The 23,251-nt window shown below is 39.9% G+C and overlaps 2 protein-coding genes and 1 pseudogene across 5 annotated transcripts in view; 2 read left to right on the plus strand and 1 right to left on the minus strand.

Annotated features, from left to right (window-relative positions):
• DSP (desmoplakin) overlaps positions 1-4,102 on the plus strand; it is a 45,060-nt gene extending 40,958 nt beyond the window's left edge. For both annotated transcript variants that reach the window (XM_036085131.2, XM_036085132.2), the window contains exon 24: positions 156-4,102. In XM_036085131.2, coding sequence (XP_035941024.1) covers positions 156-3,407 — 3,252 coding nt within the window. In that variant the 3' untranslated portion in view covers positions 3,408-4,102. The remainder of the gene's footprint in view (positions 1-155) is intronic.
• A 3,750-nt stretch (positions 4,103-7,852) lies between these two features.
• On the minus strand, positions 7,853-8,387 carry LOC118531212 (large ribosomal subunit protein P1 pseudogene; annotated as a pseudogene).
• Positions 8,388-8,610: 223 nt separating this feature from the next.
• SNRNP48 (small nuclear ribonucleoprotein U11/U12 subunit 48) overlaps positions 8,611-23,251 on the plus strand; it is a 49,949-nt gene continuing 35,308 nt past the window's right edge. For all 3 annotated transcript variants that reach the window (XM_036085137.2, XM_036085135.2, XM_036085134.2), the window contains exons 1-8: positions 8,611-8,824; positions 12,182-12,295; positions 12,549-12,609; positions 13,442-13,516; positions 17,438-17,626; positions 18,068-18,189; positions 21,527-21,615; positions 22,012-22,176. In XM_036085137.2, coding sequence (XP_035941030.1) covers positions 8,672-8,824; positions 12,182-12,295; positions 12,549-12,609; positions 13,442-13,516; positions 17,438-17,626; positions 18,068-18,189; positions 21,527-21,615; positions 22,012-22,176 — 968 coding nt within the window. In that variant the 5' untranslated portion in view covers positions 8,611-8,671. The remainder of the gene's footprint in view (positions 8,825-12,181; positions 12,296-12,548; positions 12,610-13,441; positions 13,517-17,437; positions 17,627-18,067; positions 18,190-21,526; positions 21,616-22,011; positions 22,177-23,251) is intronic.

Below are 23,251 nucleotides of genomic sequence, written 5' to 3' on the forward strand. Positions count from 1 at the left end.
AATTTATAAGATAAAATAGCAGCATAGCAAAGGAACACAGAGGAAGGGCAAATAAGTTTTTTTTTTTTTAATGTAGGAGAAGAGATTGAATTATGATCGCCATATGATACAATCAAAACATTATTTCTTCCCATTTCTTTCTTTTTAAATTCCAGGCATCTAACAGGATTCAGGAATCAAAGAACCAATGCACTCAGGTGGTGCAGGAAAGAGAGAGCCTTCTGGTGAAGATCAAAGTTCTGGAGCAGGACAAGAGCAGGCTGCAGAGGCTGGAGGACGAGCTCACTCGCCTGAAGACAACGCTGGAGGCGGAAAGCAGGCTGAAACAACGCCTGGAGTGTGAGAAACAGCAAATCCAGAATGACCTCAATCAGTGGAAAACCCAGTATTCCCGCAAGGAAGAGACCATTAGGAAGATCGAGTCGGAGAGAGAAAAGAGCGAGAGAGAGAAGAACAGCTTCAGGAGCGAGATCGAGAGACTGCAGGCAGAGATCAAGAGGATCGAGGAGCGGTACAGGCGCAAATTGGAGGATTCCACCCGGGAGACGCAGTCGCAGTTGGAAACAGAGCGCTCCCGCCTTCAGAGGGAAATCGACAAGCTCAAGCAGCGCCCCTACGGGGCCCATCGGGAGACCCAGACTGAGTACGAGTGGACCGTTGACTCCTCCAAGCTGGTGTTCGATGGACTGAGGAAGAAGGTGACGGCCATGCAGCTCTACGAGTGCCAGCTGATTGACAAAACAACCTTGGACAAACTGTTGAAGGGGAAAAAGTCAGTGGAAGAAGTTGCCTCTGAAATCCAGCCTTTCCTTCGGGGTGCAGGAGCTATTGCTGGGGCATCTGCTTCCCCCAAGGAGAAGTACTCTCTGGTGGAGGCCAAGAGAAAGAAACTAATCACCCCAGAATCCACAGTCATGCTCCTGGAGGCCCAGGCAGCTACAGGCGGTATAATCGACCCCCACAGGAATGAGAAGCTGACTGTGGACAATGCAATCGCTCGGGACCTCATCGACTTCGATGACCGTCAGCAGATATACACTGCAGAGAAAGCTGTCACTGGTTTTGACGATCCGTTTTTGGGCAAGACGGTCTCGGTTTCAGAAGCCATCAAGAAAAATCTGATCGACAGAGAAACCGGAATGCGCCTGCTGGAGGCCCAGATTGCATCAGGGGGTGTGGTGGACCCCGTGAATAGCGTCTTTTTGCCAAAAGATGTAGCGTTGGCCCGTGGGCTGATTGACAGAGATTTGTATCGGTCCCTGAATGATCCCCGAGATAGTCAGAAAAACTTTGTGGATCCAGTCACCAAAAAGAAAGTCAGTTACATGCAACTGAGGGAACGGTGCAGAATCGAACCACACACTGGTCTGCTCTTGCTGTCGGTGCAGAAGAGAAGTATGTCCTTCCAAGGAATCAGACAACAGGTGACCGTTTCTGAGCTGGTAGATTCTGGTATATTGAGACCATCCACTGTAAATGAACTGGAATCAGGTCAGATTTCTTATGACGAGGTTGGCGAGAGAATTAAAGACTTCCTTCAGGGTTCAAGTTGCATAGCAGGCATATACAATGAGACCACGAAGCAGAAGCTTGGCATTTATGAGGCCATGAAAATAGGCTTGGTCCGACCTGGTACTGCTCTGGAGTTGCTGGAAGCCCAAGCAGCCACTGGCTTTATAGTGGATCCTGTTAGCAACTTGAGGTTACCGGTGGAGGAAGCCTACAAAAGAGGCCTGGTGGGCATTGAGTTCAAAGAGAAGCTCCTGTCTGCAGAACGAGCGGTCACCGGGTATAATGATCCTGAAACAGGAAACATCATCTCTTTGTTCCAAGCCATGAACAAGGAACTCATTGAAAAGGGCCATGGCATTCGTTTATTGGAAGCACAGATCGCGACGGGCGGGATCATCGACCCGAAGGAGAGCCATCGTTTGCCAGTTGACATGGCCTACAAGAGGGGCTACTTTAATGAGGAGCTCAGTGAGATTCTCTCAGATCCGAGTGACGATACAAAAGGATTTTTTGACCCCAACACAGAAGAAAATCTTACCTATCTGCAACTAAAAGAAAGATGTATCAAAGATGAGGAGACAGGGCTCTGTCTTCTGCCCCTGAAAGAAAAGAAGAAGGAGGTGCAGACATCACAAAAGAATACTCTCAGGAAGCGTAGAGTGGTCATCGTTGACCCAGAAACCAACAAGGAGATGTCTGTTCAGGAGGCCTACAAGAAGGGCCTGATAGATTATGAAACCTTCAGAGAACTGTGTGAGCAGGAGTGTGAGTGGGAAGAAATAACCATCACTGGGTCCGATGGCTCCACCAGGGTGGTCCTGGTAGATAGGAAGACAGGCAGTCAGTATGATATTCAAGACGCTGTTGACAAGGGCCTCATTGACAGGAAGTTCTTTGATCAGTACCGATCCGGCAGCCTCAGCCTCACTCAGTTTGCTGATATGATCTCCTTGAAAAACGGTGTTGGCGGCAACAGCAGTGGTATAGGGGGCGGTGTCAGTGATGATGTGTTTAACAACTCGCGACACGAGTCAGTAAGTAAGACTTCTGCCATCTCCAGTGTCAGGAACATAACCATCAGGAGCAGCTCTCTGTCTGACCCCCTGGAAGAATCGAGCCCCATTGCAGCCATCTTTGACACAGAAAACCTAGAGAAGATCTCCATTACGGAAGGAATAGAGCGGGGCATTGTCGATAGCATCACTGGTCAGAGGCTTCTGGAGGCTCAGGCCTGCACGGGCGGCATCATCCACCCAACCAGCGGTCAGAAGCTGTCACTTCAGGACGCAGTCTCCCAGGGTCTGATTGACCAAGATATGGCCACCAGGCTGAAGCCCGCCCAGAAAGCCTTCATTGGCTTTGAAGGCGTGAAGGGAAAGAAGAAGATGTCAGCAGCAGAGGCAGTAAAAGAAAAATGGCTCCCCTACGAGGCAGGTCAGCGCTTCCTGGAGTTCCAGTACCTCACTGGAGGCCTTGTTGACCCAGAAGTGCATGGGAGGATAAGCACGGAAGAAGCCATCAGGAAGGGGTTCATCGACGGCAGAGCGGCTCAGAGGCTGCAAGACACCAGCAGCTATGCCAAAATCCTGACCTGCCCCAAAACCAAATTAAAAATATCCTATAAGGATGCCATGAATCGCTCCATGGTGGAAGATATCACCGGCCTTCGCCTTCTGGAGGCCGCCTCTGTTTCATCTAAGGGCTTGCCTAGCCCTTATAACATGTCTTCTGCCCCAGGCTCCCGCTCAGGATCCCGCTCCGGCTCTCGCTCTGGATCCCGCTCCGGCTCTCGCTCTGGTTCCCGCAGTGGGTCCCGGAGAGGAAGCTTTGATGCAACGGGGAATTCTTCCTACTCTTACACCTACTCCTTTAGCAGTAGCTCTATTGGGCACTAGTAGTCAGTTAGTTGCTATTTCCTTGGCTTCATTTATGTGAATTTTCACTTTACTAAATACTTTACTAAAAGAAAACCTAGTGCTTATAGTATAGTGATAGAGCTTTCTATGATTAAGAAGACATAACTTTAGTTGAAATCAAATAGTAAAGGCTGTTCTGGCTTTTTATCTTCTTAGCTCACCCGAAGTATGTAACACACTGGATGTAGTGTGTATGAAGTGACAATCAGTTGTAAGGATAGCACAAATTGAATCTAGAGTTTGTTCCTTCTATGTTTAGATTTTTGATCGATTCGTGTACTTCTTTTGGCCTATAATACAGATTTCTGTTCTTGGAGATGAAATTAAGCTGATCATGGATACTTTAGTCATCATTCTGTTTCTCATCTAAATATTTCCATTTTCTGTATTAGGAGAAAATTCTCTCTCCCATTCTCCCTAGAATACTCCACCCCAAACCCAAACATTTTGGAACAAGTCTCCTTTAGTTTTAGATTGTGGATTGTGTAACCTATATACTCTTACATGCACCTGTTTGGTTTGGCATTAATTTGACTATATGTGAGTGATAGCAGCAATCTTTGCTTCTCTTTGGTCAAAGTTTTCTGTTTATTTTGCTTGTCATTTACTATGTACTTTAAAATGGTGTCTTTATGAAGTTTGCTATTCTGGCAATAAACTTTTCGACTTTTGAAGTTTTTGCGTTTTGATTTCATATGTTTATACACACAAGGTAGTTATCAGCATCTTTCTGTTAATTGTACAATATGTCTAAAACCTTCTGTTTACTAAGTACCTATTAAGACTATTAAAAAAAAAACAAACCAGTTTATTCCTGAATTCTTGCTAGAAGTTGGTCTTTTGTAGTTTCTCCAACATTTCTCAAGTGCCTATTGTATGCAGAGTCCTTGGAAAGAAGCCTGTGTCCAGGCCACAGGTCAATACCCAGTTCTTGTTTATTCTGGACAATAAGTTCTAAGGAGCATGGGCAAAAGTCACCACAATACCATTAGAAAAATCGGAAGTGGCTCAGATTCCATTCGGGTAGTCTCCAAATACGTGGGGTTTCATTTTGTCCCCTAAGAGGAAAGAATTGTCCTTGAACCTATAAAAACGAGTCCTGAAGAATTCTTGGCTCTCTGTTGAAGGACAATGAGATCTAAGCCTATTCTTTGTATCAAAGGAAACTTTGGAAATTCAGACATTTGTCATTAAATCAACATGACCTTACTGAATACTTATTATGTCTAGTATTAGGCTAGGTACTATGAGGATTCAACAGAATTTACAAGCCCCCTGACTTCAAGACATTTGCAGCCTGGGTGGGGACAAGAGATACATATAAAGCAATCAGAGGGACAACTTTCGTATGTCAGCAATATCTATTAATATACTCAAACATTTTATAGCATAGATTAGAAGATAGGCAAACAAATGAGATGCTAATTGTGAAGAACAAAAAAGATCATATGTAAGACAATACTTAAATTGTTGGGGCCTTTTGGGACTTTGGGTGAAAATAGCATTCATTTCTTCCTTGTCTTACCTCCTTTTCTTCTCCTTGCTCCCCTCCCAAGCTGGAGGACTTATAATTAACTTCATTCACTAAGTGTTGAGTTCTGTGTGCTACGCATTGTTCCAGAAGCTATGAATCCCATGGTAGAAACACATGTACAAAAATAGCCCTTGTAATAGAAAAGGAAGAGAAAAATATGTGGTAAATGCTGTGTTGGGCAAAATGAAGGAAGATCTTCATGCTGGAGCTAGGAGACTGTTTCAGTCAGTTTGGGCTGCCATAACAAGATGCCACAGACCATGTGACTTAAATTCATTTTCTCATAGTTGCGGAGGCTAGAAGTCCAAGGTAGAAGTGTTCTTAGGTTGGCTGCTGGTAAAAGCTCTCTTTCTGGATGGTAGGCAGTAAAGGGTAGGGAAGGAGCTCTGGTATGTCTTCCTTGTCTTAGAAGGACTTTAATTTTATCACGTTAGAGCCCCATCTTTATGACCTCATTTAACTTTAGTTACCTCCATATAGTCCTTATCTCTAAATACAGTCACATTGGGGGTTAGGGCTCCAATATATGAATTGGGGCGGGGGTGGGGACGACACACAATTCAGCCTATAATAGGGGCCTAATCTAGAATGGGTCAGAAGTTCTCTCCGGAAGAATGGTGATTAAACAGATTAATAAGGGGCACCTGGGTGGCTCAGTCAGTTAAGCGTCTGCCTTCAGCTCAGGTCATGATCCCGGGGTCCAGGGATCGAGCCCTACATCGGGCTCCTTGCTCAGCAGGGAGCCTGCTTCTCCCTCTCCCACTCCCCCTGCTTGTGCAGTCTCTCTCTCTTTCTCTGTCAAATAAATAAATCAAATCTTTAAAAAAAATAAAAAATAGATTAGTAAGCATCAATGTAAAGCAGTTCTTCAGGTTGAAAGAGTATACCTTCAGGCTGTTGCCAAAGTTGTCATTAAGCTCTGAGGTGGGATAGGCTGTGTCCTGGAGAGAGGACATCCTTGACCTTGGCTAGTTTTGATTTGGTTCACCTGCAGCGTGCCTCCACAGAAAAGTTATGTATGTATGTATTTTTCGATGAAAATCATCATTTCACATCCAAAAAGTCTCACATTTTCTAGACTGCTGCTGGGTTAACCACGTAAATGCAGATAAAAAGTAGGGATGTTGTGGGCAGAGTATAACTAAACCAGAACTCATCCCTTACCCCACAGCTGCTTGCAGCTATTGGCCTATTTCTGTATTTTGGGGGTACTATTTTTGGGCTTATTTATACTCATCACCTTTTTTTTTTTTTTGTGAGAGAATTGTACTATCTGCCCGTGGAAATAGCTATTCACAAAAATTCCGTCCACAGTTTCATCTGATAGAAACAAGCACAAAAGGAAGCAAAGATTTGGCATCAGGCTTGAAAAAAGTAAAAATAAATAATATAAGAGGGGTTGGGTTCTGGGAGTTAAAACCACTTGGGGAAATTAAAAGGGCTGATTCCAGGGCTTGGATAGGAAAATGTACAAAGTAAGCTTGGGTTAATCAAGGAAGAGGAAGTACTCAAGGACTAATGGGACACATCATAGAGACACAAAGTGGTTTAAGTGGCTTCCACTGGTCAAATTTGGGACAATTGGAGCATCAAGGAGAATTATGATGGTAATGGAGTATGTAATAACGAATTTTTTTTTTAAAGGTTTTTATTTATTTATTTGAGAGAGAGAGCATGAGCAGGGAGGAGGGGCAGAGGGAGAAGCAAACTCCCTGCTGAGCAGAGAGCCTGATGCAGGACTGGATCCCAGGACCCCAGGATCATGACCTGAGCCAAAGGCAGATGCTTAACTGACTGGGCCACCCAGGTGCTCTGTAATAATTAATTTTAAAACCTTATATCGGTAATAATTTTTAAAATCCCTTGATTCCATAGTGAACAACAAAATGAAGGTATGCTAAGAAGGCCAGTTAACAAATACAGAAGCCATGACAGTATTAGAGAATCATCATTTATAACTCCTAACATAATGACAGATTCACTGAAGGATTGTGTGAGTTTTTTGGGGAACAGGACATTCATATGGTCTCAAAGTATCATCCCACAGAGGGAAATGTCATACAGCGGAGTGATATAACCATCTACCTTTACCAAATGATCAAATTTAGCATTACTAATAGAAGGAGAATCTAAGATATGTATTCTGGGGCGCCTGGGTGGCTCAGTCATTAAGCGTCTGCCTTCCGCTCAGGTCATGGTCCCAGGGTCCTGGGATCGAGCCCCACATCGGGCTCCTTGCTCTGCGGGAAGCCTGCTCTCCCTCTCCTGCTCCCCCTGCTTGTGTTCCTCCTCTCGCTGTATCTCTCTCTCTGTCAAATAAATAAAATCTTTAAAAAAAAAAAAAAAAGATATGTGTTCTGTATGAGATGTAATAAAGAGTCACACACATCTCCTTGCAAAAATGCTTGAACAAAACCTAATCATAAGGGGAAAATCTGATAAATCTAGAAAGAGGAACATTCTACAAGACAACTGGCTGCAGCTCCCAACAAAATTCAGTGACTTAATTTGAAGACGGTGGGGAGACGTTCCAGGTTAAAAGAGATGATAGCCGATTACAGCTCATGGTTTGAAAAAAACTAATGAAATGGCTATGAAAGGAATTTGGGGGACAACTGGGGAAATTTGAATATAAACTGAACATTGGAAGATATTATGAAATTATGAATTCTCTTAGATTTGACCATGTATGGTAGTTATGTAGGACAATGTTCTTATTCTTAGGAGATGCATACAGGCATATTTGGGGGTTGAAGGAGCTGCAACTGACTCTCAAATAATTCTGCAAAAATAAGTATGTGGGGCTCTGTGTGTATGTGTATGTGTGGAGAGAGTGAGAGAAAGCAAACATGGGCAAATGTTAACAACTAATGAGCTGGAGGATGGTTATGCAAATGCTTGTTGTGCTACTCTTTAAACTCTTCTGTAGACATAAACCATTTTTTAAAAACAGTTCAGCTTTTTTAATGAACATGTTTAAAGGCGTTTAGTCAAAAAGACCAAAGCCCACGTCACCATCAGACTCCTCGGATTCTTCTTTCTTTGCTTCCACGTTCTTCTCAGCAGCGGCAGCAGTGGTGGACCGGGCAGGACCTTGGCTGGTGCAGCGCGAGCCGCTGGGGCAGGTCTACCAGCCCCTACGTTGAGATGAGGCTCCCAATGCTAACACTGGCCGGGGCCTTTCCAAACAAGCCTGGCCAGAAAGGTTCAACATTTAATGAGGTCATTGATCTTCTCCTCCGTGACCGCCACCACATCGTCGTGCAGCATGAGGGCCGAGGAGATGCAGGCGAGCTCCGAGGTGGAGGCCACGGTGCCGGCAAGTGGCCTGCGGGAGCTGCCGGAAGCCGGTGCCAGCCCCCGTTTGCACACCTCATCCCAACGTGGCCTAGCTTCATCGGAAGGACCGAGCATCTTAGCGGCAGCTGACGAAAGGGCGATATAAACCATTTTTTTAAAAAGTTGGGGGGGCGGGAGGGAATGCAGTTCAGGGAAGCCCAGGCGCAAATGCACCGGGGAGCAGTTGCGCCAGCAGCGACTCCTGGAAGACACCCGGAACACCTCTCAAAATGACAGCTCCCGCCCTTCCCGGGCCTTTCCCTATAGGCGGTTCCAGTCACGTGGCGGCCTGGTCCCGCCCACAGCTCCCAGAGGCCCGCGCGCGGCGCCGCCAGTTCGGCTGTTCCCTTCTGGCGGGTCGGGCGCGGCCATGGAGGGCGAGCCGCCCCCGGTGGAGGAACGGCGGCGGCTGCAGCAGGAGCTTAGCGGGTTCGTGGAGAGCTGCTGCCGGACGCTGGAGGAGGTGACGGCGTCCCTGGGCTGGAGCCTGGATCGGCTGGACCCCGGGGAGGAGGCGGCAGAGGTGAATGGGGGCTTGCGCGCCGGGTCCTTTTGGGGGCCCTCAGCCTGCGGTCTTCTGTGGCGGGGGAGGAATCCGCGTGGGAGCCCCTGCCCGTCTGCAGAGCCGTGGTGGGCGCCGGGGACCCGGCCTGGGGCGCCCTTGACGCCTACGGGCCTCGGGTGGGGCGCGCGGGGGGCCTTCGGAGCGCTCGGCGCCCGCCGCTTGTGCGGCGCTCCTTCCGCGGAACTCCGGTTCGAGGAGAAGGTAAAACTGCGGTGGGTGAGGAGGGGTGGCAGGTCTGGGGTTTATCTAGAAAATAGGTGAATCGGCCTCGGAGTGCTGCTAGCAGACGTATTGCCCGTTTGCTTTGTCATCTGTCACATGGATGCAGCAGTTGCACCAGATTCGGCGTCAAGAGAGCTTGGGAGTTCAGTTCTCCCTTTTCTGCCTTAAAATTCTACACTTCTGACGGGGACAGCATTGATTCTAGGATTATTAGAGGGTATCACTAAGAGATGGTGACTAACAACTCTTTTGAACATTAGAATTGCTTTAAAAAAATGTAGGTAGGGGCACCTGGGTGGCTCAGTCGTTAAGCGTCTGCCTTCAGCTCAGGTCATGATCCCGCGGTCCTGGGATCGAGCCCCGCATCGGGCTCCCTGCTCAGTGGGAAGCCCGCTTCTCCCTCTCCCACTCCCCATGCTTGAGTTCCCTCTCTAGCTGTCTTTCTCTCTGTCAAATAAATAAAATCTTAAAAAAAAAAAAAATGTAGGTAGGTGTATTAGAATGAACAATCCTGATTTTTTTGGTTTGTTCATTTGGGGGGATGGGAGGAAGAGAAGCGCTTCAGTGTGGGATAATTCATGATCTCTAATGCTCTTTCTGGGTTCATCACGCTGTAATAATTTCTCCCAGGTTTAAATTACATGCCTGATTCCCTGAAGACACCTAAGGCATGTTTGATTTATACACAAACAGTTCACATTTATTGTGTTAAAGGCGGCGTCATGGAAATTTTAAAATTTGTTTAGAGCGGTGTTTGAAGCTGTGAATTCTATCGAGTGGGGCCTACCATGCCCTTAACACTGTTTGCTCAGCATCGTAATAACCTGAAATTTCTCGTATTAACACTTAAATGGCACTTTGCTTATGCCACTGACTATACCTTAGTTACCTCGTTTAATACTTATAAGTACCGAATGAGTACTGTTAGCCACATTTTATAAATGAGAAAACAAACCCACAGAGGTGGTAATTTGCCCAAGGACACACTGCTCGTAAATAGCACTTGGGATTTTGAACCTAGGCATTCTGGCTCCTGAGAATCTCTGTGTTTAATTGCTATGCTGCCTCTCTAAAACTTCTTTGTAAAATTCCAAAATTATGACAAATAGCTGAGAGTATACATCAAAATGTTACAGAACCAACGTCTGATACTCAAGAGAGTGACTAGTTTCAAAATCCCGGTACGTGACATCCATCATTCCTGGAATAGGTGCAGTCCGCATAGTTAACGAAGCCTCACTTTTCTGCTAGAGTGTTTTAATACTGAAGTTCAGTGAACAGCAGTCACAGGTTCTAACAGAGCTTGCCGTCTGGTTGTAGTTGAGGGGAAATCCAGAGAAATCAGCCTACATTATAATGTGATAAAGTCTGTGAAGGGTGGAATAGCTGTTTATTATAGGCTGTGGTAGGACAGTAGAGGTTTCCTGGGTAAAGTGAATTCTAAGCTGGTAACAGTGGCTGAATTAGCTAGGTGAAGCATCAGCGGTAGGGGAAGTCCATACAAAAGGGTGTGACCAGATCAGGAAACCTAAGGTGGTTAAGGATAGATAGCCAAGCATAGGCTGTAGAGAAGAAGGGGACTGATGGTGGGAAGGATCCAGATCTTAAAGGTCCTTGTGTCAGCCGTATTAAAGAATCTGGATTTTTTTGTTGTTGTTTTTAAATGAGGGCAATGGGGAAGCATGGTAGTACTTTAAGCCAGACTATATCATCCTATTTGCCTTTTAATAAACTAATAATTGATTACATTTGAACACTTGCTATGTACCAGGCCCTGTTTGAATTGCTTTATGTGTATAAACTCATGTATAATTTATTTAATCTTCACAATAGCTGTGTGAGAAAAGTCCTATTATACCCATTTTATAGATGAGGAAACTGAGGCAAAGAAAGGTAAAATACCTTGACCAAGTTCATATAGTAAGTGGCAGACCTGGGATTCAGAGTAGCCACAGAGTGGAGAATGGGAAGGACAACAGGTCTGGAAGCAGAGCAGTTAGGCAATAGCTGTTGTAATCCAGGAGAACGATGCTGATGTCCCAAAGTGGGGAAGTAACAGTGAGGATGGATTATGTAGAGGGATTTCAGAGTTACTTAGGAGTAAAAAGGACTGGGTAATTGATTAGATGTCAATGACGAGGAAGAAGAGGTGATTTTCTGTGTGAGGAAATGGGACCTTTTATTGAAACTGGGAGACATAAGAGGAACATGTTTGGGGTCAGGTGACCATGAATATAATGAATTTATTTTTGTTATATTGAATTGTTAGGGTTTTTTGTATAAGGTACTCAAAAGAGAACAAGGTCTAAAGATCTAGATTTGGGGAGCCTTTTCTCTATAGTGAAAATTAAAGCCATGAGATTTTCCGGTCAGTGTATATCAAATGGCAAAAGGTCACTGGTTTGACTTATGTGAAGCATCAACATTTAAAGGGGTACAGGTAGAACAAGGAAGACATCTTGAGAGAAGACCAAGTAGAAGAACTAGAGAGGTAGAACATGAAGACTGTATCCGGATGACAGAAATGGGCAATTGGATTGTGACCTTCGAAGAGTTCAAATGTTTTAAAGAGTCTGACATGTGTTTTGACACATTTTCTTCAGCGAGAAGATTGTTAGTGACCTACTGACTGGTAGTTTGTAAACAAATCTTTTAAAGTGTTGGGCTTTGAAGAGGTGGAGAGGGGACTATAAAGGAGAGAGAGAGATTGAGGGAAGTTTTTTGTTTTTTTTTGTTTTAATTTGCACATACATCACACAGGGGGCTGGGAAAGAGGCCTCCAGAAGAGGAGATAAATGGATAGTACTACTTAATCAAGTAGTAAACATTTAATGGTATAATCATTTGAATATTATGTTCCCGTGGGGTGCCTGGGTGCTCAGTTGGTTAAGTGTCTGACTCTTGGTTTCACTTCAGCTCAGGATCTCATGGGTCTTGGGGTCCAGCCCCACCTGGGTTCCGTGCTCAGCAGGGAGTTCGCTTGAGATTCTCTCCCTCTGCCCTGCACATGTGCTGTCTTTCTCTCTCTCACATAAATAAATCTTTTAAAAAACAAATGTTTCTTTTTTCTTTGCTTCTCTTTCTTTTTTATAGGATGAAGTTGTGATATGTCCCTATGATTCCAATCATCACATGCCTAAATCATCTTTAGCAAAGCACATGGTGTCTTGCAGATTGAGGAAACTGGGCTATACCAAAGAAGAAGAGGTACCATATATTTATGATGTATATGTCATGTAATTCATGCGTGAATAAATTCAGAATATTTGGAAGGTATAGTGTAAAGTTTTCTGACATAAAATACTAGTCATTTGTGAGGTAGAATGGTATTTGCTTAATTGCGCAAATTTTTGTAAGAAATATTTAAGTGATAGTAATCTCTTGTTGGTTCATGTCAAATCTTAAAATAGTCAATTATTGGTTACTCATGAATACTAACTCTTTTGTTTTTACTGTTTAGGATCAAATGTATAATTCTGATTTTTTCTATGAGAATGTGAAGATACCTTCAATTACTCTGAGTAAGTATTAATTTAATAGATTATAATTTAAAAATAGTATAGGCATTGATATTTCATTTTTGAATTATCAAAAGAATGGACTTTATAAGTGTGCTTGTGATTAAGAAAGACATTTTGTACCTTAAGAGAATGTAGGATTAATTAATGTACAGTGAAACTAGTTTGCTTAATCTGGAATTTAGAGACCAGGCTTACATTAATAGGCAGTGAAAACCCTCCAAAGCTTTATACAGTAAGACAGATACCTTCTTTCTTGAATATAACAAAATCTGGCCATACAACACAGTTTGCAAACTGAGGATGGAAATGTGTTCCAAGTGTTCACAGCATATGTGGAGGTTAAAATTCCAGGCTCTGGAATCAATGCCCTGATTCAACTCCTGGTTTTGTCACTAGTAGATTTGTGACTTTCAGCAAGTAGTTACACATTTTTGTTGCTTAAATTTCTTCATAAAATGGGGGATGATGATAATAGCACCTTTGTGAGGATTAAATGATATAGTATATGTAAAATGCTTAGAATAGTCCCTGACACTTAGCTGGATTCAAAACATGGTAGCTGTTATTAGTTGCTAAAATTTGCAGCAGCTACTGCAGCATGCCTGATGATAATGTTTTCTAAACTACCTGAAATCTAGTTACTTATTGGGTTCTAGCTAGATCTGAAAGAATTCTGCATTCAGATTACCTAGGCAGCAGTGTAGGTTTTTTCCACTTTTCAGATTCTGGAGGTTTGTCAGTGTGCCCAAAGAGCTTGGATTGGAAACAAGTTAATAATTTGATTGTGGACACTGATGATTCATATTGTATTTATGGGTGCTTTTTTTGACAGATAAGGACTCACAATTCCAGATAATTAAACAGGCTAGAACTGCAGTTGGAAAAGATGGTGATTGTTATAGTCAAAGTAAGTGGCATCATAGTTTGAGCTAATTAATGATTTAAACTATTTTTGTCCCATAAGCATTTGTTACTAATTTTTAAGAAAAATCTTGTGGAAACAGTTGCATGGGAAAAGTTACATTTTATATTTAACATTAGACCAGTGTGTTTGGTGTCAGCTTCATTTGGTAGATATTTTCTGCTCAAATACAGAGATTCTTTCTTCATAGCCCTTTTATGTATTCATTTCTCTTTCATAAAGCACTGACATAGGCTGGACAACTATTTTCCCTTCCATATTAGGTGAAGAAATAGAGGCACACAAAAATGGATTAACACTTCTTTGCTAGGGGCTTAGTAATAGCCACACTGGATTGAGAACCAAGTTTTGGATTTGGTACATACTCTGAACTGAGTTATTCTGTTTTCTGATAGAAACTACATTTCAGTGGAATTTATGGACTAGGAATCACTGATCAAATATATTCATTATTATCTCTGTTATAATTAAGTCGAAGAATACCACAAACTTCAAATTTGTACCTACTCACTGCTTGCTATTATTAGTACTGTTCTTTGTTCTAGTTTGTGTAAGCCTCCTTTAAAGAAAGAAACTAGTTGCTTGGCCTGGTACAAATGACAGTTTTTCTGAGGGGTTTTGTTTCCTTGTCTGTAGTATAAAACTGTCTTGTATTGTTGTTTGGGGTAACGGAGATAATTAATGCTAAACTAGCCCGGCCTCTAATAATTGGCTGCTTATGTCTAAGCAATTTAATTTCTAAGCACGTTAATGTATAGAAAGTGATATAAAGATAATGAAATGGGTGAGAATTTTATATATGTAATTTAGAGAATGTTCTCAAGGTTTTTTTTATTTATATGGCTAAGTAATAAGGTAGATTTGGACCTTGAGTTTAGTTCTTTACAAAAGCAAAGAATTACTTTGAATAAATAGTTCCTTCAGTAGAAAGTTAAGAGGAACTTTTGTTTTGTTTTGGCACTCTCTTAAATTAAGATTTACCTTGAGAGTTTTGTTATATGATCCGTGACCCTCTTTTTAAAACTTTTTTTCATCTTGTATAGAGTTCTACAGTTTCTCAATGGACCTTATTTTTGTGGCCCACTTTTGTTTAGACATTTTAAGATCTTACAGCCCAGAACAACAATCTCTTTTACTATCTTACTGATTTATTTACTTTGAAGGAAGAATGACTAACATGAGCAATTTTACATTTTCCATTTAATTAATATTTTGTTTGTCACGTACTAAATTATAAGTTTTTTGATGAGTTATATTTATGTTTCCATTTCATCACTCATACCAGGTCTCCACTCAGTGTATAGAATTCTCAATTCATTAACCTTTGTGAAAGCTTGAAACAACCATTAGATCTACTTACTTATTTTCAGATATAATTACCTTGGTTAATTTTATAACCAAGATGCTAATTTTAATCATAAACAGTCATTTTATGTTTAGCGGTTTATCTTTTTCCTTCAGTATTATTTGCTGTACTTCAGTTTCATGACATATATTTGAATCATGGCCATGATTTGAAGATCAGTGCATTATACTAAAGAACCCTCAAGAGACCCAAGTAGAATGGTTCTAGGCCTAATCTGTTCTTACCACTTGTGAGACTTGGGCAAGTCATTTTTACCTCTATGGGCCTTAATTTCTTTTTCTATGATGTTTGGAAATTGACTCTATATGAATTCTCTGTAAAATTCTGAATTTGTAGCTTTGAACCAGTACTTTTTATGAATATTTAATATTATATGTCATATGTTTAAGATGCTCTGTCGTGGCAAAGGTGACTAAAAAGAAAGGATCAGAGTTACTAAAAAGCTAGATTAGAGTTTCAGTTTGGGTGATGAAAAAGTTCTGGAGATGGAAAGAGGTGATGGTTGCAAAACACTGTAATATATACTTAATGCCACTGAGCTGTACACTTAAAAATGGTTAAATGGTACATTTTATGTAATGTATATTTTACCACAGTTTTAAAAAAGCTACTACAAAAAAAGTAGAGGATCACAGAATTTAATATGATTACAGCACATTCAGATATACTTTTAAATCATATAGAAGCTTATGTTTGAAAATTTACTTTTTATGGAAATGTCAGCTTATTTGTGTTTATCCTTTTTTTTTTTTTTTGTCAGAAGTATCTATGTTCTCAATGATTTGAATGCAGTTTGTTGTTTAACTTTTCCTGTACTTTTTCTTTTTCAGTAATTGGGGTGAGTATAAAGAGGAATTAGGAACCTGAATATACTCCTTATTTAAAGATATGCAGTATCCTTTTTGCAAATGATATCCTTTTAAAAGTATCACTCAAATTTCTAAACTTCATCTTAACCACTGTCACAATATTATAGTCTTTGGAATTTTAGTTGAATTTCAAGGAATTTAAGTATCAATCTTCACCATACAGAAATTTAAGATGAATAAAGACAACTCCAGAATATTTTAAGGAGGAAATTATATTTCTTTGTCTAAAAGTAACAGGCAAAGGTTTATGTGGAGCTTGTTTATAATGTATCAGTGTTTTCTAATCTTTGTATTTTTCTCCCAGCTTTTTATAGCCTATATTCAAAGGAATTAGGCTTGTCAAAGCTAACTCATATTTATAGTACAAAGTTAAATGTTTTAATACCTGCCTGCATAAAAAGGCTTTTCCTACTGTCTACTAGAATTAGAGTGAAATTGATTGACTTGAAAGGAAGCCCTTCTCCACTAATTCAGAACCCTTCGACTAATACAAATGACCATGTATTGTTATCCATGGCTGTTCACGAACTCATATTCAATGTGGCACTCCTCTTAATTTGTAGACAAATGTAAAGTCACCTCTTTTTTTTGTGTTGTAGTGCTTAGTTCATAGTTTGCTCTTATTTTAATTTTTCTTTTGCCTCTTTACCTAGGAAGTCAATGAGGTTAGATTTATCAAATAAAAGTATCTGGGAAGAGCTACTGATCTTATCTTGTTCTGTGAACCAGAGTTATTATTTTAGGGTAACCTAGGAAACATTAGTAGCTCCTGTTCATTGTTTGCATCAGTGAATAATGAAGGCTAGAAAGAATTGTTTTAAAACAATTGCTTTATTTACAGTTACAATAATTTTTTTATTTCTTTGAGAAAATTTGAATCTCAAAACAAAAATTTTCTTCAGTGTTTAATAAACATCATATCAAGGTATTGTATTTACTTTCTTTCATTAATGAGCAGATTTTAGAAAGTTCTTTGACTTTTGGGGGGGCACTCCTGTTAACTTTTTAAAATTAATTCGGTTATGCCAAAATGCTTCTTCAGAAAATTAAAAATTTAGTCTCAGTTTAATCTATCTCTGGTCTGGGAAAGTTTGGGGTTTCTGCTACTTAAGTAATTGTGTTTTGGTCCCTAGCTCTGAGTTATTGTACAAGTGGGGTATGTTTTGAATAATGAACACCTAACTTGATGTCTCATATAAAAAAGACATTTTTTACACATTTTTCGTATTTCCATAATTTGTTTTCAGAGGGACTACAATGTGTATTACCTCTTGAAAGCGTTTTTCCCCCAGCTTTTATGGGGAAAAGCATATAAACAGAAAGTTAATAATCTACTTCTATAATATTGGTAGCCTTTCAAAAATTGTTACCCAGAATGTTTTCTTATGAGCAAATTATCTCGTGGTTATTACTGCCTGCCTTCATGGGATCTGTCCTAACATTGTTGGAGAAAATAGCAAACATCCACAATACATCCTTTCTGTGGATATAGCATTGAGGATAAAGTCACTGTTTACCATTTATCACATGGATATTTTGTATATTAAGGGATTACTATGAAAACAACTGTGTTAATGTTGCATTATTACAGCGCATGTTTAAAGATAAGGAGATTTTAAGTCCACAATGCTTCATGTATTTTTTATTCTTGTGGTTTTATTTTTACTTTAGGGATTTATTCTTCATTACCTGTTGAAGTTCCTCTGAATCACAAACGGTGTGTTTGTGATTTAACCCAAGCTGATCGTCTTGCCCTCTATGATTTTGTAATGGAGGAGACGAAGAAAAAGCGCTCTGATTCACAGATTATTGAAAATGACAGTGATCTCTTTGTAGACTTGGCTGCCAAAGTCAATCAAGGTTTGAGACGAATGTCATAGTTTTATATTTCTTAATTGTCATTTCATTCTTTGTGTGTTACTAAGATTTAGTTGTCAGACCACTTTGAATTGGAATAGGATGGTTTTGCATTATCTGATATTCACATACATGTTAAGATATTTACTCCGTGCATGAAATTTTGCTCTCTGACTTACATTAAGCATACTTTCCTTCTGTAAGATTGTTACAGCTGTGCTGGGTCCTTTAATCTTTGTACTTTAACAATCTTAGGTTCAACTAACGGCTAGAGAAAAGGAATGATATTAAACAGCCTATTTCTATAATATAGAATTTTTAGGATGTTTTTAGATGCAGGAAAACGTGTTGAAATACAGGATGATTGTGGTCTTTCTTCCTGCTAATTCATAAGAATTTAAAAGCTTCCAAGGATATAATAATTTTATTTTATTCTTTTATTAGATAATAGTCGAAAAAGTCCAAAATCTTACCTTGAAATCCTGGCAGAAGTGAGAGATTATAAAAGAAGACGCCAGTCCTATAGAGCTAAGAATGTTCACATAACCAAGAAATCGTATACTGAGGTAAGTTTTATATAATCTTTTAGAGCTTTGTTGAGAACAGAAATTTCCCTTAGAAGTTTTCTAAGTCTGCTGTATGGATTTCCACAGTTCCTTAGAGGTTATCTAAAAGAAGGTATCTTCAAGGCGGCCACACCTGATTTGTATTTGCTCCATTCCTTTCAGATCCACTGTGCCAGGCAAAGGCTTTTCAGGGTACAAAAATCTTACGTAAAGAGGCTGTACAATCTTAAAAAAATACCTACTTTTGAGAAAGTAGCATTACATCATGATAAAAGCATAGATTTTGGCCTTAGACATGTGTTAGAGTTTTGATCCTGCTGTTTATCATTGGCTGTTTGACTTGAACAACTTATTTGAGCATTTAAGTATCAACATTTTTCATTTTATACATTTTATGTAGACTTTGTAGGGTTGTTGTAAGAACTGATTGAGAGTGCATGTGGACACAGAAATTGGTCAACAAATAGCCTTTGTCTTTTCCTTACAGAAGTTTTAGCATGCTTTTATGTACTCTGTTAAATATTTGGGCTTAAAAAATATCTGGCATAAATTATTTATACATTAATCTCTTGATCTATATCTAGACTTATTTTCAGACTTCCTTTAGTGGATAGAGCTGGTGAATTTTTTGGTACATGAATTACCTTGCCCAGACTCTACACGTAATTTCCTCATTGAATCTCTAAATTCTTAGCACATTATTTTCTTACTTCTCTCTATGATTTCTAAGACTGTCCATAATCTGGCTTCATTTTATCAGATAGTTTCTTTTGGTTTAGTCAAGTATGTCTCTTAAACTATATCTGATTACACACATTTACTCTTGTCTTTGTATCCAAATGACATGTTGTTTGCTCACCTGAAAATGCTCTTTGTCGTTTCTCTTTTAAATCTTGATAAGTTTAAGGCCCACTGTCTCCATGAGGGGCTAGTTGACCCAGCCATTCGCTGGTTGATTGCTTTTATGTTCTCTGTACCACATAGCTTAGTACTTAAATCTTATGCTGTTCTTTTTACAATTAAAGTATATGTTCTAGACTTAACTCTTCCAGTAGAGGTCTGGGACCATGTCATAACTACCTAAGTATTCTTACAGTCCCTCAAATACTTGATGGTTCATCAGTTGTTTCTTCTCTAGTTTCATTCCTTGTAATCAAGTGTAAGTGTTGCTGCTAGTGTTCTTCACAATTTTATGGTTAAGTTTTTATTATGGAAATATTCAAACGTAGACTAAAGTGAATGGAATAGTCTAATGAACCCTTTTGTCCCTGTCACTCAGCCTCAACAATTACCAACATATGGCTTTGTCATTTTATTTATACTTACACTACCTCCTACTTTCTCCTTCCTCCACACTGATAATTTTGGAAGCAGATGCGAAATACCTTTCATCTGTAAAAACTTCAGTGTTTACAAATCTTTCAGTGATTTATCATATTTGTGGTCATGGCTTTTTCAACATCTTATCTCTTTCTAGCTTCATTCATATCCTCTATAATTTTTGTTTGCTTTGGACTAGAACCTAAACTTTGTCAAATTTTAGAAAAAAATTTATTACCTTCTATACTTACTATGCATAACACTGCTATTGGGTAGGTAAGGATAAATGGCACACAGCCCCCACCCACGAGGAGCTTAGTATAGTTTAACAAGTGAAACATCTTTCAAAATACAGATTGCGTTAAGTGCTAAAATAAAGTGAGATCAAAATATGTGGGAGAAAGGAGCGATTCTTTTTAAAAGATAAGATTGGTGTAGGCTTTATAGAGAAGATAGCATTCGAAGGAAAGGGAGAAGCAGGAACGGTAAAGAATGTCTATTCATAGGCCCTTTCCTATGTGGTGAACCTGGAAACCATCCAGTAACATTTGGGCCTCGTGGAGCTCATGTAGAGCTACTACTAGTCTGGAGTCATGTTGGGCTACTCTGGAAGTGCTAGAGCTGAGAGTGGGAATTTAGGTGTGTGTGTGACTCATGTCACATGTCTTAGATTTTCACAAGAGAATATGGTAGAGGAGGGGAAATGGTGGATAAGGATATTCCAGGTCGAAGGGCTAGCATTCCTAATATAAATATATAAAAGTGCAGGAGTTTTCCAGAGACCCATCAGTAATCCAAGGTGCCTAGAGCTTAGGGTTTTTGAACTATCCAGTAAGAGATAAGGCTGGTTTCAATTACATGATGTAGTAAAATCATGAAAGGTTTCAAAGGCTCTGTTAAGGATTTTGGACATTGTTCCATTTTACTTTGGGAGCCTTTGAAAGTTTCCTTAAAGTGGGGAGAAACTCAGTCCTGAACTATGTAGTGTGTGTCTTTGAGATTGCCCCTTGTCCCCTGTACCTACTAACTATTTGTCTGTCTGTCTGTCTGTCTATCTATCTATCTATCTATCTATCTATCATCTATCTATCTGAGAGAGATCATGAGCGGGGGGGTTGGGAGTGGGTAGAGGGAGAAGCAGACTTGCCACTGAGCAGGGAGCCTGATGCAGGACCCGATCCCAGGACCCTGGGATCATGACCTGAGCTAAAGGCAGACGCTTAACTGACTGAGCCACCCAGGAACCCTTTTTTTTTTTTTAATTTAAATTCAGTTATCCCCTGTACCTTCTTAAAACATTTCCTAATTAGGCATGAGGGAAGTGTAAGCTATTTTAGTTTCATCTGTGCCTCCCAGTTGAACAGCCCTATGCTCGACTGCATGGATAAATTGGAAAGAAAAAACTTCCAAGTGGCTCTTAGATGTAAGGGATTTATATAGTCTCTTAGGAAAGTATCTGTGAAGTGACTAGAATGTTTCATATTTTGTCGTCTTGACTTAATTATAAAATTTAAAAAAAATTTTATTTGTAAATAATCTCAAATATACAAATAAGTTGCAAAACTAAAAATAGTACAAAGAACTGAAAATCCTTTACCCAGATCACCTGTTGTTAACATTTTGTCCCATTTGCTTGTCATTTGCGCTCTCTATCTGTACATTTTTCTCTTTTGATCTCTAACATTATTTTTTTTCTAAACTATTTGAGAGTAAGTTACATACCCCATGATTTTTTGTCACTAAATACTTAGTATATACTTCTTAAGAATAGGGATAGTTTTCCTAACATAATCACAATATAGGGATTGACTAGCAAGTTTATCAATAATTATTGTACTTTCATCTACCATTCATATTCCAGTTTGACCATTGACTTTTTTATGTTCTCCAAACTGCTCATGTCCCAGAGTCCATTCTGTGATCCAAATATTTGGATGATTGTTAACAGTGATTTTTCTAGCTTTATATAATTTTTTGAAAAAATCTTATCTGAAATTGGGTGCTTATCTCTCCTGAGGTGATTCGTGATGTCATAAATGTGCACATGGAAGAACTCAGTAGTCATTGGCAAGAAGAGCAAGAAAGAGCAGAGGATGATGCTGAAAAGTATGTCATGGTGTTTACCGGTGAAAATATTCTCTTTTTAATCTGTTACATTATTATTTAACTAAATTTTAGCGTTTCCAAGACCATTAATAATAGCACACCATAATTCATTAAAATGCTTAAATTGTTCTATGTTGTCATTGCTCAAGATTATTATAGCAGTTTTTCTGTTGACATTGCTCTTTGACAATTTTGGAGAGACAAATATATTAGTGAAATAGTAAAGAGGTAAAACATGTAAGAGCTATATTTCTTTGCCCTCTCATATAGAATATAAGTTTATACCTATTTATATCGACTCTATCATTGTTCTGATATAGAATATTCAACTTTAAGCTAGTTTGTCTGTGTGTTTGGTGGAGACTTGTGGTTAAAACTAACTGTTCTGTGTTTCAGGAATGAAGAAAGGCGATCAGCTTCAGTAGATTCACGGCAGTCTGGTGGAAGTTATTTGGATGCTGAGTATTCACGACATAGAAAGGATCGGAGTAGGAGCCCACATAAACGAAAAAGAAATAAAGATAAGGATAAAAACTGGGATTCGAGAAGAAGGAAAGACAGGTAAGTCTAACACTGCATCATCTGATGTTGAATTGTTTACTCTTGAAAAGTAAATAGATTCTTCTGTTGTAGACAATGTTGAGAAAATGGATTGTAAGAGTAAATTACAGTAAGGAGAGTAAGTTTTTGATGAGAATTCTTATCATTTGATTTCAGTTCAAGTAACCATAGCTCTGGTGGCATAGTTCTCTATATGCCTGATTCGATGTGGGTTTCCCTCTTTTACTCCTTGTTTCCTAGCCAGGACATAGGGAAGTAATGTCTAGGTAGGAAGTTAACTCTGTTAACGAGGTGTTTGCCTACATCTCTTTTTTCTGCTCCTTCCTCCTTCCTTTTTCTTGTCATTTCTTTCTCCTGCTAATTCCTGAGTTAAAGAGTCTGTAGGGTCAGAGAGACATCCAAAGTTTAATGTCAAGTCAGTTTTGCCCTTGTTAACTTCGCTGATAGAATTTTGACAGCTGGAGGGGCACCTGGGTGGCTCAGTCGTTAGGCGTCTGCCTTCGGCTCAGGTCATGACCCTAGGATCAAGCCCCTCATTGGGCTCCCTGCTCCGCGGGAAGCCTGCTTCTCCCTCTCCCACTCCCCCTGCTTGTGTTCTCTCTCTTGCTGTGTCTCTCTCTGTCAAATAAATAAATAAAATCTTTAAAAAAAAAAAAAAAGAATTTTGACAGCTGGAAAGATATGAACTAATACTAAAATAATAAATTTAAATCAATTGTGATCTATTCCAGTAGTCCAGCTGCTTATGGGGCATCTACCTGGATCTCAATGTTAGGTCTCTAACTGAACTATCTCTTTTTCATACTGACCCTCTTTCCCCAGCATTCCTGTTCTGGTTAATGGGATGACCATCATCTGTCCACCTAAGCCAGAAATCATGGAGTTATTTTAGTTGCTTCTTTTTTATTCCTACCCTCTGGTTAGTTCCTAATTGCTATCACTAGTACCTGAAGATACCTTTACATGCACCTCCTTGTCTCTGTCCTTACTGCTGTCCACCTGGGAAATGATAGTTTTCCTAATTGTTCTAACCACCTGTAAGCTTGTCCCATATGGAGTCATCCCTACTTTACTG

The sequence above is a fragment of the Halichoerus grypus genome, chromosome 9, assembly GCF_964656455.1.
Source record: "Halichoerus grypus chromosome 9, mHalGry1.hap1.1, whole genome shotgun sequence".
NCBI lineage: Eukaryota > Metazoa > Chordata > Mammalia > Carnivora > Phocidae > Halichoerus > Halichoerus grypus.